Source organism: Lampris incognitus, chromosome 10, assembly GCF_029633865.1.
Source record: "Lampris incognitus isolate fLamInc1 chromosome 10, fLamInc1.hap2, whole genome shotgun sequence".
In the NCBI taxonomy this organism is placed as follows: domain Eukaryota; kingdom Metazoa; phylum Chordata; class Actinopteri; order Lampriformes; family Lampridae; genus Lampris; species Lampris incognitus.
Window position 1 is genome coordinate 43,506,262 of NC_079220.1, and position 17,359 is coordinate 43,523,620.

A 17,359-nucleotide genomic window follows, 5' to 3' on the forward strand; every position below is an offset into this window, starting at 1 on the left:
CAGATCACCAGGCCCTGACAGCGCTGCTGTCCACATCTGGGACAGGCCACAAACCCCTGAGGCTGCACCGCTGGTCTGACCGCCTCCGCCAGTACAACTTCAGCCTGCAGTTCACCCCAGGCAGAGACAATGTTGTCGCCGACCTGCTCTCTCGCTCTGTCTCCACCCCAGCTCCACAGACGGACACTGACTGTGTGGAAAAGGACATTGTCCAAATGCTACACACACCCCTCCAGGCCACTGTCTCTCTGCAGGAGCTGAGGGCAGCCTCCGAACAGGACCCTGTCCTCTCCCAGCTCCGCACCTACACCCAGAACGGCTGGCCTCACAAGGTCCCAGAGGAGCTGGCTGCGTTCGCCCGAGTCAGACAGGAGCTCTCCTGCTGGAACGACACCTGCGTGGCACGTGGGTTTTGCACAGTGGTCCCAGCTGCTCTCCGTGCACGTGTTTTGAATACGGCGCATGAAGGCCACCTGGGCATTGTGAAACTGAAACAGCGCTGCCGAGACCTGGTGTGGTGGCCGGGGATAGACAGAGATATTGAGGCTCTGGTGAAGGACTGTTCTGCCTGCCTTGTGAGTGGCAAGACTGGCCACCAGGCTCCCCCACCCCTGCAACCTCTCGCCTGGCCCTCTCAGCCCTGGGAACACCTGCAGTTGGACATTTGTGGTGAGATCCATGGAGTTCCCCACCACCAACGCTTCATGGTGGTCGCCTACGATCTACACTCAAAATGGCCTGAACTCACCACTTCCGGCACTGTGACCTCACAGATCATCATCGACTTCCTGGACTCTCTTTTCTCTCGCTGGGGCCTCCCAAAGACCATCACCACTGACAACGGCCCTCAGCTGGTCTCTGCTGAGTTCACTGCTTATCTCGAAAGCAAGGGCATCCGTCATATGCGCACTGCGTACTACCACCCCCAGGCCAATGGCGGCATTGAACGTTTTCACCAGTCACTGAAGAACGGCCTCAGAGCACACATGGCCCAAGGGTGCTCTTTCACGCAGGCCATCCGTCACACTCTGCTGCACTATCGGGCCACACAGCACTCGACCACAGGCGTCTCCCCAGCCTCTCTCATGCTAGGCCGGGAACTGTGCATGCCCCTTGACAGGCTCCGCCCCTCCACACCTCAGGCACCTCCCTCTGGGGTCAGAGCCTCAGTCACTCGTCAGCAGACGCGGATGAAGCAACGATTTGACCAGTCAAAACGAACCAGGGTGCCAGACATCAATGTGTCATACTGGGTCAGGGTCCGCAGGCCCCACAGGGACAATAAAATGGCTTCATACTGGTCCTCTCCTCTCCAAGTCACCCGTCAGCTGGGCCCAGCCACTTACCTCCTCAGCGATGGTGCTCGGTGGCACTCCAGTCGTCTACGGAAGGTGCCAGCTCCGCCACACACAGCTGGTGACACAACCATAGCCATTCCCTCAGCATGGTGAGACGCCCCGGGGCTTCATGCAGCTCCTACACGGGCCCCAAACATTTCTGGGCCTCAGCTTCCCCTGCCATCTCCCTCCCCACCTCGGCCTGCCCAGCCTCAGGCCGCCCCGCGACCTGTTCGCACACGTTTACGCCCTGGCCACCTAGAGGACTTGGTGTCAACCTTTCATGTTTGAAATCCTGCCGGGGGGGGGGGGGATGTTATGTCTGCACACATCGACAGTGCTGCATTTGATTTGGTGCTGTTCTATTGTGCTGGGATCGATTGGTGATGCCTGCGGGCTCTGGGTTGTTTGATCGGGTCTGCCTTTGATGCTGTGTCAGTCTAAATAAAGAATGCCACGGAGAGGTTGTGTCGAGCGACAGCGCTGTGTCCTGAAGTGATTTTAAAATACAATAATGACATCAGGGAACTGCAGGTTGTGGACCCAGAGTTTTGCAGCTCCTCTTTAAGCTTCTCATTTTTAGCCCATAGTTTTTCACATTCCTGCTGCAGTTTGACATAGTCATTCTGAAGCTGAGTGTACCTCAGGTTCAGACCATCATATTCTGTTCATATTCTTGGGACGGGGATGTCCTCTCCAGCTTTAACAGAAAAGCGAACAGTTAGGATATGCCGGCACAAGCTCACAACAAATTGGTTGATTGTCCAACAAAAACATATCCTTACCAGGACAGTGATCCATGCTGCTGACTTGTCCTGGAGTTTCAGAAGGAGCAGGCTGATTTGGTGGAGCATAAACCTTTTCATCTCGTCTCCTTTTCCTATGGTACCTTAACATAAAAAAAGCTAAAGTAATGAACAGAAATACTGATCAGAGGCCATATTACAGGAAATTCCTAACTTGCAGATCCTATCTTAACTGTTTGGTTACAATTAGATATTAGGTTATGATTTGCTTAATACCAGCTGGAGAAAACATCCCTATCTTCACTTTAAACTTAAGAGGGTAAATATTTGTAATACAGCCCCATTTTCTCAAAGCCAGCAGCTGCAAGCTCCAAAGTGCACTGAATAGCATAAAATGAAAGAGGGAAAAAGTCATTCTAAAACGATTAGGAAGTGTTAGGCCTAATTGTTCTGACCTTTCCACCTTTGCCTCGGGGTTCTGGCTTTGTTTTGTGTACTAAACACAGAGGGCACAAAATCAGGATTCTGTGAGTCCAGGGACACCTCACCTGTCCATAGCCCGACACACGATATTAGCCAAATAATACCAGCTAACGCTGCTTATCATTAGTGCAGTTGGTCATTTCGCTTTCTCTGCCGCGCGCTCGTGCTGTTTTTACCTACCTTTTCGTGCCTTTTGCCGCGCGCGGATACTGTTTTCCGTCCTCTCGCGCTCTACCCATGTCTCTGCCGCGCGCAGATGCTGTATTTACAGCCCTTCGTCGGCTGCGCGTGGGCTGAATATGACGTGACGACGTGCGCTGTGAGGCAGGTCAAAAGTAACGTTGACGGAATGTTGATGGCGACGTGACGTGACGTGTCCTGTGTGTCTGGACCTTTATAAAGGGTCCGACCCATTAGTCAAGGACCAACGTGTCTAGTTATCCATGCACGTTACACTACGTTTGATGGCTTGCGACCAAAGGCGCCTCCGGTGGCTCTGAAATGGCCGTGATCCCGTCGGAATTGAGTAAAACTTCAGTCCGCTGTTGGTAGAGTAGCGATTCGTACAGCCAAACACACAACAACCGGACATTTTGATACTGCTTATACTTCTGAATAAACTTTGTAATCTCATCTTCCTCGTCTGAATCCGTGAATGAATGGGAGACTTGGGGGTAGCGTTTCACTTCCGTTGCCTAAATGCGCGCGCATACAAAAGGGTCCACACATCCGATTATTTGGCGCACTTAGAAATGGCATCATTTAGTTTGTATTACTTAAATAATCTCAAAATAATATAAATATAAATTATGGTAGAGCGTTATTAACTCACTATTTTTTTCATTTGCACTCATTTCTGCATTTATTTTTACTACCGATGCGTAATTTCAAGGGTTGAGGCTGTTATTGTTTGTTTGTTTGTTTTATGGGTGTCAATAAACTTGAGCTTTTCGTTTTTAGATTCATCTACATTTCTTTTTGACACACGAAGTTCTTTAAAATACTCCCAAAACTTTTGGAAATTATGAAAATTGGGTAATAGGGCACTTATAAGTTGCAGAACATGGACAGACAAGATGGAAAATAATTCAGTTTAATTTACTCATTCGACATGGCCTTCTTATTCTGTTTGATTTTTTAAAATTGATAATCACTTTTTGATGTTTGCCACATAACTAGTTAAATTATTGTATTTAGGTCTATAAGATAATGTCAGTCACTAAATGTGTGTGACTGCATGCACGTGCGCATGTCTTTGTGTGCATGACGCGTGTGTGTGTGTGTGTGTGTGTGTGTGTGTGTGTGTGTGTGTGTGTGTGTGTGTGTGTGTGTGTGTGTGTGTGAGAGAGAGACCTCATTCAGGGCCCGGCGGCCACAAGTCATTGCACCTGACCGGGAAGGCTGGGCAGATGCATGGAAAATGAGGGGATGCCTGGTTGAGCCTGTGTTCACACTACCAGGAAGTGGTGCTCCAAGCTCCCGCTCCGCACCCCTCAGGCAAGGTCCCCCTCCCCATTCCTGAAAGTCAACAATAAACCACGTTTCCAGTAAGCTGGATACCTCTCCATGTCTTTCCCTTCTCCATGGAGACCACTACGAGAGCTGACAATCTCGTGTCTCTTGGCCAAACCGGGCCACCCATGCGGAAAAACTCCATATGTATCTAATATGAATAAAGATATAAACTTAAATGATCAACAGTGCAAATACCGCGTTTTTTGTTTTGTTTTTTTTGTCTCTGACACAAAAGAAAAAGACTACGCGAGCGTTTTTCTGGTGCGCATGCGAAGATACAAGCGCAGGAAAAGCAGCGCTTTTCACCCGGAGAGCCACCGGGCTGCAATATATTTTACGTGCGCGCTTTGTGAGACGTGACGTCATCGTTCCCGTCTGTAGTGTGTGAGTGACACGGCAGCTTTGTGCTGGAGTCTCCTCATCTCATTCACGGGCGCTTAACTTCTCATCCTGGGGTTTGCTCGGTGGCCTTTCAGGATCCCTGATTCTTTAATCCGCTGTTTTTAGACGCTGAATAACTGGCAATTTGCATGCTCAGTCCAGGGGTGGCAGGGTCGGTGTCGCTTTATGTCCACTGTTGACTTGCTAAACATGTCTGAAGGACCCCGGTGACTCATATGTGGATGGATGAGCGCCAGTAAGGTCATGCCAAAGGTCACGTGACTTCTTTACATATTAGTATTTCCCAGAAAGAAGGCATCATATTGTATGTTTACGTACACATATAGCCAAGTAAAACTCTTCAGTATATTAGAATAATGGTGTAGGAACATTTCAACTACCTTTTGTCAGTAACACACATGTCAGTAACACACTATACATCATATGTTATTCCAGTTTTTACGAAAATATTAAATGATTGTGACCAGTCCAACGATAACCTGCATCCTTAGATTCATTTTCATCATAATAAGTCACAATATGAAAAGGAACAAGACTAGAAGAAGCAAAGACGTTCTCTGTGGTCGAAATCTTCCCACTACGTCAAATTAATTGAGCTGAAGAAACACTGATTTACTGCGGTTTTTAAAATAACCTGCTCATTCATGTAGAATAGTGCCGGCAGCACATTGACGTTATCCTGATTTATGAAGGCGAGAGAGTGTGCAATAACCTTGCTATGGCGATGCAACAAAACAAATAGTAAAACCAATTACTTTTTACATAATGGCCCAAGTAAAGTATGTACAAAACTTTTGAACAGGCATGAGCCATGAGTGATGTGTCTGTGATTTGAGTGACAAGTCATGACTGCTCACGACTTTTCCCTTCACAGTTGGACTCATGGGAAATGTGGAAAGTTCATCTTGGTTTCCATTTCTGACCTGAGTAAGGAACATTCAACCACATTGTTCACGCTGCACTGTAACTTACCAGCAGATTCACTTGAAAACGCTGGGATAAACCCTCATCCCTTCATCCTCTGTCATCTGGCTAAATCTGGTTTGTTTGCAAACAGACTGTTAAAGACCGATGAATGGAAATGACATGGCATAAGCTATTAGCAAACAAAGCCACAACAGGTGCTAACACACCATACCCCACATGAACGCATGCACATAGACACACATGCACACATACATACACATGCGCACACACACACATGCGCACACACACACACACACACACACACACACACACACACACACACACACACACACAGACCATACCCCACCACACACACACACACACACACACACACACACACACACACACACACACACACACACACACACACACTGAGGGTTCACCAGCACTAATCTGTTAACTCTGTTGTCATGTATTCTCCCTCTCAGTGTACTTTCTTTGACATCCTCTCCACGAACCACAGGACAATGCCGTGGGCCGTCCTCCTCAGCATCACCACCGGCGCTCTACTCTGAGGCATCCGAGCTTTCATCTTGTGTCATGACAATGATTTTTAACAGGATGAGGAAAGGCTGACATGTTGACCAATGAGAAACCGCACTTCAGTGACAAAATTCGAGGTTTTAGCAGTGTTTTTTTTGTACATATATTCACATTGTTATATAGCAGAGCTTTGTTTTGTATTTTAACAATACCGTCTTTGCTAAAACGAGATTACAAAATGTCACATCCTCTTCTTCATTCATATTAGAGCTGGGCAATATATACCTGCCTAGTCATCATAACCACATTATTGATGACCGTTTCTCAGCATTTACCTGTGTGTTAAGATCTTATGCAAGTACTAATAGTCACACCCAAAATATCATCACATCATCCATACCGAGGTATTCGCTTAGAAACATAATGATATTTGATTTTGTCAATACAACCCAATTCCAAAGCCACATTGCTAGCAGCTACTTTTAGGCTTTAGCCTAGCAAACACTGTCAAATGTTTTTAAGATACATTAGTTCATTTCACAAGACAGTTGTGCAAAAAAAAAGAAGAAAGTCTCTAACAAAACATAAAATGTCTCCACTGTGAACAGAGTAGAAATTGGACTGTGTCCTCCATGCTGTGCAGTAATCCAGAGTTGTCTGCGGTCCATAAGGTCGCCATGTTCCAGGACCTCCTCCATTGTTCTAGAAATCTCTGGGTGAATCCCTGAATGAGGCACTGCTCCTCCTTTCTTCTTTTCTCCATCCCGACAACAACCCCCCTGACAACAACCTACCACCCACGCCTACCCCAACTTACCCCACCAAACGGCCCTCTCTCCCAACACACACACACACACACACACACACACACACACACACACACACACACACACACACACACACACACACACACACACACACACACGCACACGCACCTCCCAGTGTTGCCCTGAGTCTCGGTGCTTGGTTGTTTGCATTCCTCTCAGTTTAATAAGTGCTGGTCGAATCCCTGGGGGGGGGGGGGGTTATGGGGGCGCAAAAGATCCCCCCATGCAAACACGGCTGCCCCCCTCCTCCAGCTGCAAAGACAGACAGGAGTGATGTTGTTGTTATGTGTGTCATAAATTTCACCGACACGCCGCTCAGCTATTAACTTGAACAAGGAGGCCGCTCCGATGTCTTCCACGAAGCGATACTAAAGATGTTATCAAGACATGCATACCCTATATGAGTGCACATGCACATGCACACACACACACACGCACGCACACACACACACACACACACACACACACACACACACACACACACACACACACACACACACACACACACACACACACAGAACACAAACCAGTCAGTCATACCATTTGAAGGTTATAAGGTCTCACATTCAACCTCAGTCCACATTTCTTCCACTGTATTTAAAAAAGCAGAGTTACACCTACTCTGTTTTTTTTGTTTTGTTTTTTTGTTTTGTTTTTTTTGTGCAGACAGATAGGGAGAACTGGGCCCCAATCCAAAGTCTGACAGGTAAGACGATAAAGTACAGCCATCCTCAAACACAAATCCGCCATCTGCCGTTAAAGGACTCACTGCACCAGACTGATAGCAAAGGGAGCTGTAATTGAGAAAGAGAGAGAGAGCGAGAGAGGCCTACAGAGAGAGAGCGAGAGAGGCCTACAGAGAGAGCGACAGAGAGACAGAGAGACAGAGACAGAGAGAGAGCGAGAGAGAGACAGAGAGGGAGAGGGAGCAAGAGAGACCTACAGAGAGAGAGCGAGAGAGACAGAGACAAAGAGAGAGTGAGAGAGAGACAGAGAGGGAGAGGGAGCAAGAGGGACCTACAGAGAGAGAGCGAGAGAGACAGAGACAGAGAGAGAGTGAGAGAGACAGAGAGGGAGAGGGAGCAAGAGAGACCTACAGAGAGGGAGCGAGAGAGAAAGAGAGAGAGAATGAAAGGGCAGAGCAAGACGGGATGACCCAAGGCAAGGATGCCAGAAACATCCCGACTGTGAGCTTGTATGGGAAATGGCTGCAAAGGTCTTTCTTTTCACTGCATCCCACGTCTGCTCTGATCAAGTCATTTAGTGGATGCAACCGCCTGCAAAAAAAACAAACAAACAAAAACGTGGCTCTTTGCTGACGGTGAGGCAACGCCGTTGAATGGAGCAACTTGAGAGTGGTCGTCCGGGGTGCTGATAGAAATCCCTGGCTGGGCCATGCGGTGAGGGGGTCCGAGGCTTGGATCATAGCCTGTGGAGGTTTTCTCTTTTTTTGGTGGTGGGGGGGGGGTCGTCTTGTCATCGCTGTCTTCACGGCAACTCACCTATTGAGGGCGAGAGTCTTAAGATATGTAAAGCAGCAGTGTTTCAAAGCCTTCCCCCATTTGTGAAAGAAAAACAAAGAAATCAAGAAATCAAATTAAAGTCTAGAAAGGAGCATGTAAAGAGGAGAGTGGGGGAGGGGGGACACCATAAAAGACAGAGTATCTTCTGCAGCCAAGCCATGTGTTGGAATCTGGTGGGTGTTGAGAAATGGCAAAAAAAGGGGGGGGGGAAGAAGAAGAAGAAGAAGAAGAAGAAATCAGCGAGAAAAAGAGTGAGGCGCAAGGAGCTTACTATGTCCTTGTTTGCCCAGAGTGGTATTTTCTTTTTCTTATTGAGCCGAGCCAAGTCCTGCAAGCAGCTCTTTTGGTGCCCCCACCCCCGGCCAGCATTGAGAGGCAGGCCGGGGCTCGCCCGTCCAAGGTCAAATTGTGTACGCCAAGAACGCACACGGCTCAGCCTGCCCCCAGCTGCTGCCGACCTTGTTCATGTTTGTTTTGTTTTTTGTTTTTTTCACTCTCTCCCTTCTTGGTATACCTCTCTCCCTCTCGCTCCACAGTGAAGGCCTGAGGAGCCCTCTCTGGGGCCTCGGGCTGCATGGGAGTCGGGTGCAGTGGAGATGGAGATGGAGGCTCTACACTAGCAGGGAGGCGACGAAGGTTTGCGAGTTTTGCCATTGTATCTCATTGTCTGTTTCACGAGTCGACTGTGTCTGTTGTCACCACTTCGCTCTGCAGGATCAAGGCCAAATGATGATTCCACAATTAACAGTTCCTTTTACGACAACGTGTCATGATGTGCAAGGAAAATCCCTGGCCGTAATAGGATCAACACAATCAGACTCAGAATCAGAATCATGTTTATGTAGGTTTGCACAAATATGGAATTTGACTCTGGTTTCGTGGCTCTTTCAGTGTACTTAACATAGAATAATAGCACTACAACACAACACAATGCACACTAAAGCACAATGCAGTTCACACACCTCTTATTTGCAGATAACAATCATCTTTTCTTTTAGTTTACCTCTTTTTTTAGGACATAAATCCTCATTGCATCAAGACAATCATAGTAAATAGTATCAATCTGATGTAACCTATAGAGAACACGGTGGAGGCACGGTGGCGCAGAGGTTAGCGTGGTTGCCTCACAGCAAGAAGTTCCTGGGTTCGAGCCCCGGGGTAGTCCAACCTTGGCGGTAGTCCTGGGTCATCCTCTGTGTGGAGTTTGCATGTTCTCCCTGTGTCTGCATGGGTCTCCTCCGGGTGCTCTGGTTTCCTCCCACAGTCTAAAGACATGTAGGTCAGGTGAATCAGCCATACTACATTGGCTCTAAGTGTGTGTGTGTGTGTGTGTGTGTGTGTGTGTGTGTGTGTGTGTGTGTGTGTGTGTGTGTGTGTGTGTGTGTCTGTCGGCCGGCCCTGTGATGGCCTGGCAGCCTGTCCAGGGTGTCCCCCCTCCTGCCGCCCAATGACTGCTGGGATAGGCTCCAGCATCCCTGCAACCCTGAGAGCAGGATGAACGGTTTGGGTAATGGATAGATGATGTAACCCATAGAGAACAGTGCACTTCAGTTTTTCTTAACGTCTTGCTCATGTTGGTATAGAGCCGGGTAGCAATTCAATATCACTGTTTATCATCTTTCAATGGCATTGTATTGGGATGAAATTCAGATAGTGTCACATCCATTTACACAGCATCATTGTCATCAATTTAAATTTAAATTGTGAAACGGGATTGGTTGTCTAGACTCTGCGCCTGAGTGTGTATGAGAATGTGGTGTGTGGTTTCGTGCAGAGCTGAAGTTGCTGTTAGGTGTTTGGTCGGGGAAGGAAAAGGAGCAGTTTTTTTAGAAGCATTTATGGTGGACGATGGAGGGACCAGACTTACCGTACTCCTGCTAGCTGATCCACATCTGCTGTAAGGTGGACAGAGAGGCCAGGATAGAGCCTCCAATCCAGACAGTATTAATGCTCAGGTGGGGCAATGATCTTGATTTTCATGGTGGATGGGGCCAGGGATGTGATCTCCTTCTGCATCCGGTCAGCAATGCCAGGGTACATGGTGGTACCTCCAGACAGCACGGTGTGGGCGTAAAGGTCCTTACGAATGTCAATATCACACTTCATGGTGCTGTTGTAGGTGATCTCATGGATTCTAAAGGAAGCCATACCGAGGAAGGAAGGCTGGAAGACTCTGGGCAACAGAATCTCTCATTGCCAATGGTGATGACCTGTCCGTCAGGCAGCGCATAGCTCTTCTCCAGGGAAGAAGAGGAGGCAGCAGTGCTCATCTCCTGCTCGAGGTTCTATCAGCGCTACGAGTCACCAGTTAATTCACTAACTGATAAGAGCCTAAGTAATATGCATATACCATCTGATGCTATTCTGTGTGGCAGCATTAACTGTAAGAACCAAAACCACAAGCATGATCTATGTATAATCTCTCACCTACATTTCTCACTAGCACTCTGTCTCCTGGTTTTAGAACTACTCCCCTCATCTTCTGATCATAGTAGGACTTGCCTTTTGCACTAGAGGACAGGCTGTTCTTGTTCGCAATCCTGTATGCTTCTGTCATCCTTTTCGACCAGTTTTCAGCATATCCCTTGTGTGTTACTGGATCGGTCTCCTCCAGCAATCCAAACAGGAGATCCACGGGGAGGCGAGGGTGCTGTCCATACAGTAGGTAATGAGGTGAGTACCCAGTGGACTCATGGCGAGTACAGTTGTACGCATTTATGATCTGTGGGAGATGCTCCTTCCATTTCTCCTTCTCCTTGTCTGTCAGAGTTCGTAGCATTTGCAGTAGCGTTCTATTGAAGCGTTCTGTGGGATTGCACTGGGGGGGATAGGGGGATGCTCGGGAGTGACCAACCCCTGACAGCTGCCCGAGTGTTCGAAAGAGGTCATTCTCGAACTCACGCCCCTGGTCCTGGTGAAGTCTATTTGGATACCCAAACCGGGGTACATAGTCATTGTAGATCCGCTCGGCTGCCGTGTGACCAGATTTGTTTTTGGTTGGGTAGGCTTGAGCGAACCTGGTGAAATGGTCGATCACCACTAGAATCTACTCGTAGCCGCCTTTGCTCTTCTCGAGATGGAGATAGTCTATGCAGACCAGGTCGAGGGGGGAGTTAGATGTAGGCCACCCATAGGCACGTGCACATGTGTTGTTGGTTTCTTTTGCTTGATTCAGCTGCATTTTCTTGTTACATAGTCCTCTATACACTTTTTCATGTAGGGCCAGCAGAACCTCTCTCTGGCAAGGTGGAGCACTCGCTCTGTGCCCACGTGCACCATGTCGTCATGAAGGTGCTTTAGGGCAACGGACTGATACTTGACAGGGAGGACGAGCAGTTTCCTCTCTGGTGTCCGTCGGTACAGGATTCCATTCTCAAGTTGTAGTTGACTCCACTCATGCAGGAGCTTGCGAGTGAGTCCATTCACAGACTTTCATTTCTCATCAGTCAGAACATCCGTTGTCTCTTTTAGTCTGATTATCTCTCCGAGGGCAGGATCCTCCCATTGGGCTTTTGTTAGTTCATCGTGGCTCATTTCAGGCAGGAGCACACGAGCCTGGGGAAGTACATCATGAGAGGCGGTGTGGAGAGCAGCTATCCAGGCTACCTCCTTTCTCTGGGCTGCATGGCTACCTTCCCAGGTTGCCTGTAGCACATCCTGTGACAGCTCCTCTGTACATGTTGCCACGTAGCTGTCGATATCCAGAGGGAGGCGCGAGAGCGTGTCTGCATCAATATTGATCTTCTCCAGCCTGTATTTGATGTTGAAGCGGAAGTCTGACGATTCTCCCACCCAGTGGTGCCCAACCGCATTCAGTTTTGCAGTGCTCATTACATAGGTGAGTAGATTGTTATCAGTGTAGATGGTAAAGTGTGGGGTGTAAAAGAGATAGTCTCTGAACTTTTCACACACTGCCCACTTCAGAGAGAGGAATTCAAGTTTTCTGCTATGGAAGTTGTAGTTCCTCTCTGCAGGAGTCAATGTTCGTGATCCATATCTTATGACTCGCATCTTTCCATCCTGCTGCTGGTAGAGGATCGCGCCAAGCCCTTTGTCTGATGCATCAGTATGCAGGACGAATGGCTCCTCGAAGTTTGGATATGCGAGGATTGGGGGGTTAGTTAGCATGTTGACTAGCCTTTCCAACGTAGTCTGATGATCTGCAGTCTATTTGATGGGCGTTCTGGAGGGCAGCTGTGGACCCTTAGACTTCCCCTGATGCTGTTGTGGCGGTGACATGGAGGGCTGGACTTGGAGTAGCTCATATAGCGGCTTGGGTATCTTGGCGAAGTCCTGCATGTAAGAGCGGTAATAGCTTAGGAAGCCGAGAATCTGTCTGATATCACCGACTGTGTTTGGGGTTTTGGTTTTTAGGGCCAGCACCGCCTCAAGATCTTTGGGGTCAACTCGAACTTCGTCTGCCGACACCAGGAGCCCCACATGCTGCACTTCTGGACGGACCATCTCGCACTTCTCCGGTCAAAGCTTCCCCCCATGTTGTTGCAGAGCTTGGAGCACCTTGCGTATCACTTCCACATGGTCACTGAAGGATTTCGAGTAGCACAGCAGGTCATTCAGGTAAGGTGTGACACATTCATCTCTTAAGGAGCTCAGCATCTCTTCCATGCTCCTTTGAAACGCTGCAGGAGCATTTGACAGTCCAAATGGGATTCTGACCCATTCATAAAGCCCCCAGGGGGTGATAAATTCTGTGAGATGACGTGAACCCTCCGCCACGAACCCCTGGTGGTACGCCTTTCCTTGGTCAATGATGCTGAACACTGAGTATCCTCCCAGTGTGTCGGTCAAGTCCTGAATCCGTGGCAGAGGGTGCCTGTCAGGGACTGTTTTCTGATTCAGCAGACGATAGTCTATGCACAGGCGTAGTGTGCCGTCCTTCTTCCGCACACACACAACAGGGGCAGAATAGGGGGACTTGGACTTTACTATCCATCCCTTGACTATGAGGTCCTGGGTGTATTCTTTTACCTCTCTGAACAGTGGCTTTGGGACGGAGGTATACGCTCTCTGTACAGGGATATCATCCTTGAGACTGATCACCATTTGTAGGCCTGGGATACAGCCGAAGTCATTTCCATCTCTGGCGAAGGCCCTGGACTCCTCATACAGCATCTTTTTAACAGCCTCCTGTTGTTCTTTCCCCAGGTGGTCGAGGTTTACAGCTGGGTGCCACAGGGGTGGAGGTGGATCACTGGTTTGAGTGGTGGTGATCTCGCTGACTGTCGCTGTGGGCCGTGGCTTAACAGGGCTGTCATCCTCCACAACACTTTTGACGAGCTGGAGGGTTCCGAGAGCTGTTTTCCGTGGGAGGGTTATGTCATGTTTGGTGTTGTTACCCACAGGTATGGCGATGTAGGGCTTTGCAGGATTTTGAATTTCAATAAAGCCGGGCCCCACATCCCACTGCTCAGATGGCACATTGTCTTCATCTGTTTCAAACAGCACTGAACCAGCACAAGCATCCATGCTCGGTGGGACTCCACACTTCACCCACAATACTTGGCCAGCTGGGATGACTATGTCTCTAGCCCCTGTTCTCAGACGTCCCTGCTGGACGACTGGCCTTGCTGTCTGAATAATGCTCACAATAGTTTCAGCTTTCTCACTAGAGACTGATATGGCATTACTAACGAGGCTAACTATACTGGCACTAGCTGTTCTGGTTGGCGGAGGATGAGCTGTTCTAACACATTAAAACCAAACAACAGTCTCTCCATAGCAACACTGCTGACTAGGAAGGGGACACTAATGGACAGGCTTGGGTCTAGATTCTCTGGTAAGTTTACTGTGATAGGTACCCATCCATCAAACGGAACGAGATCTCCATTTACTGCAAAGACCTGCAGTTCCTCTATTTCCTCTAGAATTTCAGACACGGGGTGTATACTGAGGTCAGGTAAGTATTCATCTTTCCAGGCTCGACTTAGCATACTAACTTGTGCCCCTGTATTAAGCAATGCTGTGGCTGCTAAGCCATTTAGATAACTCTGGATTAAGGCTCTTCTTCCTATCAGATTAGCGACAGCCCCCTTTGCATTTAGTGGTGGCTGAGGGGCCGGGTTATTTTGTGTACTACTCTCTAGATCTGGTTTACTGTCACTTTAGATGTCACTCTCAGGGTGGGACTGATTTTCCGCTCCGGTCACTGGATGTCCCTCTACAGCGACCGGTTGGAGTTTCCCTGCCTCTTTTGTCGCTTTAGACAGCCAGCTGCTCGATGTCCTTCCTCTCCACATGTGAAGCAGTGATTGCAGTCTGGACGGTGTTGTTCAACACACTTTGGGCAGCCCCAGGGTCTACCCCTGTTGGATTGCATCCTGTTTTGAGAGGGGTGATGCTCACGGTAGGATGGTTGTGGTTGGTTGCATTTTTGCATGGCCTCAATCATTCTAGTTAGTTCGTCTACCTTGGCTGCTAGCTCTTTTACTGGGTCTGGTTTCGTGGGGCAGTCTGTGCTCTCCTGTTTGTTGTTAGTCCCCTTCACTGCATTGAGCTCTAGCTGTGCACTGTGTGCATTTGTTGCAGTTTGATGGCGGGAGGAGCCCAGCCTCTTTTGTGTCTCGCTATCTTCACTGGTGATTTTCATAACATGATGTAATATTGTTTCATCACTGACCTCACTGTTTGACAGGAGAGGTTTGAGTTCTCTGTGTATGTCTGTATGTTTGTGTCCAAAGCCTTGGTACACTGAATGTAGAAACACGTCTTGGACTGTAGCAGAAGAGTACTTTATACCTGTGTCTGACTGCTTGGATGTGAACAGGATACGTTGCTTTAAACCTATGACATGACAGAGGAATTGTTGTGGTGTTTTGTTCTCTTCCTGTTTTGCGCACATCAGTTCTTGGAACAGCTCTGTGCTGTTTTTCTCTCTCAGGTGTGCCTGGAGGAATCCTTTCAATTCTGTTACTGTGATGTCATCTTTATTTATTAGCATCTCTTTGAAGATTCCAGGTCTGATTATCTTCAGCACACCTCTAACTATTTCTGTGTCTGTGAATCCTTCTTTGATTCCTTCCTCGATCTGCTTGCAGACAGTATTGTAACTAATGTCTGATGTTTGGTCACTGATCTGCCCCCCTTGTATTTTAAACTCTCTCCTTTGGAGGTAGGAGAGTTCTCTTAAGGAGACCATCCCCTCACGGGCAGGCTGAGTGATGGCCGCAGCCACCGCACCTGGTGAGTTACTGACTGGTGTCTCACTACAGGGTTTGCTAGGTGTGGCTGGGGACGGTGGTACATACTCTGGTGACTGTCGCATGTGTAAGGGATACACTGCATTAATCTCTTGCTAAGCTCTTCATAGCTAGCGAGCATCTTGAGCAACTCTGTGTTAGAAGTGTCTAACCTGTCTGTGCTATTGGTAGGTAGTGCAGGACTACTGACTATGTTACCAGCTAGAGGCGTCTGCAGGTAAGTGGCACTGCCCTCAATAGTAGGAACAACATGAACTGACTGGTCTGTGTTAGGAGAGGATGTAGGTGCATGATGAGACTCTACATGTACACTTGCATTATCAGTTACAGTTACAACATCACTGTGCTTCTTTGCAATATCATCAGCTGCATCTTTCAACACCAACAGTTCAACCATACCTCTGTCCTCGGAATCGAGTAGGTGCTTACTGTACACGAAGGTCTCAATGTATTGGAAACATTCCTCTGCGTCTCCTCGATTGAGCTCCGTCGGATCTTGATCTTGACCTGAGCCGAGTCCGCTAGCGATCTGGAAAAGTTCATCTGGCGACAGGTTCAACAAGCGCTTCCTGATGTCCCACACCAGGCTCTTTCTTGTCCTGTCCGTCATGTTCAGTTCCAGCTTCCTAATCAGTCTCTGCTCTCTGTTGGGTTCCTTAATAGCACAGTCCGATCTTCATGGGTTCCTGTAGCACAGTCTCTTTTCCTCTCATGGGTTCCTGTAGCAGTCTCTCCTCTTTTAGCACAGTCTGTTCTTCATGGGTTCCTGTAACTCAGTCTCTCCTCTCTGGGTTCCTTTGGCAGTCTGTTCTTCATGGGTTCCTGCAGCACAGTCTCTTCTCTCCAAGGTTCCTGGTGATGATCAGCTTCCGGACAGGGCAACCGGAACCGATCCCGTTGGATGAGCCTCCAAAAACTGTAGCAAGTACCGGGCTTGGTACGGTGCAGGCAGTTATAGTTTGACAGATATCTGAAAACAGTCATGGAATAAAGACGTCAGTCAACCGTGACTTGCTTTCTCGAAGTCTCTCAATGTTATATTTATTTACAATCATCACCCTGTTTACATGGTCCTCTAAATCACTTGTACTATTGTACATATATTTGTTGTCTGTCTAGACAAATACATTGGCTGCCTTACTTTACATATTAAATTTCTATATAAACACTCCAAATAAACTGGTCAATATCAAAAACAAATGTCCATATCCCTATCTCTCATCCATATCATCGACTGTCATCTTATCTATAAACATGTGTTTACATTCTGCATCTTAAATGCACTTTCATATACTTTTCAGTATTATAGGAGGACCTGTTCACGGTAATGAATGAATACAATCAATAATAATCTTATAAATTAATAATCTACACTTCAAACATGGAAACCGTTTTATAACACTTGAAACTGTTGAGCCAATCAAAACTTAGACTAAAGGGATGCGTGGAGCCAGGTACAACTAACGTTACAAGCTAGAGCCAAAAATATGAAGTTACACAGCACGGAGAGAATCACGTGACGTTGCCTAGGCGACAATAGAGCTATCGCTCGAGGCTAGCCAGGTTGCATTAGCTAGGTACTAGCCATAATAAATAAAACGAAAAAACACTGTACCAAGATCTTATGAAACAATATTAAACTATATATAGTGCTTGTGACACGGCACCCACCTGAAAACAGTAATGGAATAAAGACGTCAGTCAAGCGTGACTTGCTTTCTCGAAGTCTCTCAATGTTATGAAGAAACACCGCTCAACACAATAGCATCACTCAAACGTGTCACAGCGCCCTCTACTGTAATGGAGTCGCCACTACAGGCAACTGGGATTAAACCATTATGGTTAGATAAACATACAGAC

The 17,359-nt window shown here is 47.8% G+C and overlaps 1 protein-coding gene across 1 annotated transcript; it reads right to left on the reverse strand.

Moving 5' to 3' along the window:
- Positions 1-10,203: 10,203 nt before the first annotated feature.
- Positions 10,204-10,552, reverse strand: LOC130118895 (actin, muscle-like). Its single transcript, XM_056287183.1, is given in 2 exon segments — positions 10,204-10,453; positions 10,456-10,552. Coding segments are annotated over 2 exon segments (324 nt in total). The 3' UTR covers positions 10,204-10,226.
- Between the last annotated feature and the right edge of the window lie 6,807 nt (positions 10,553-17,359).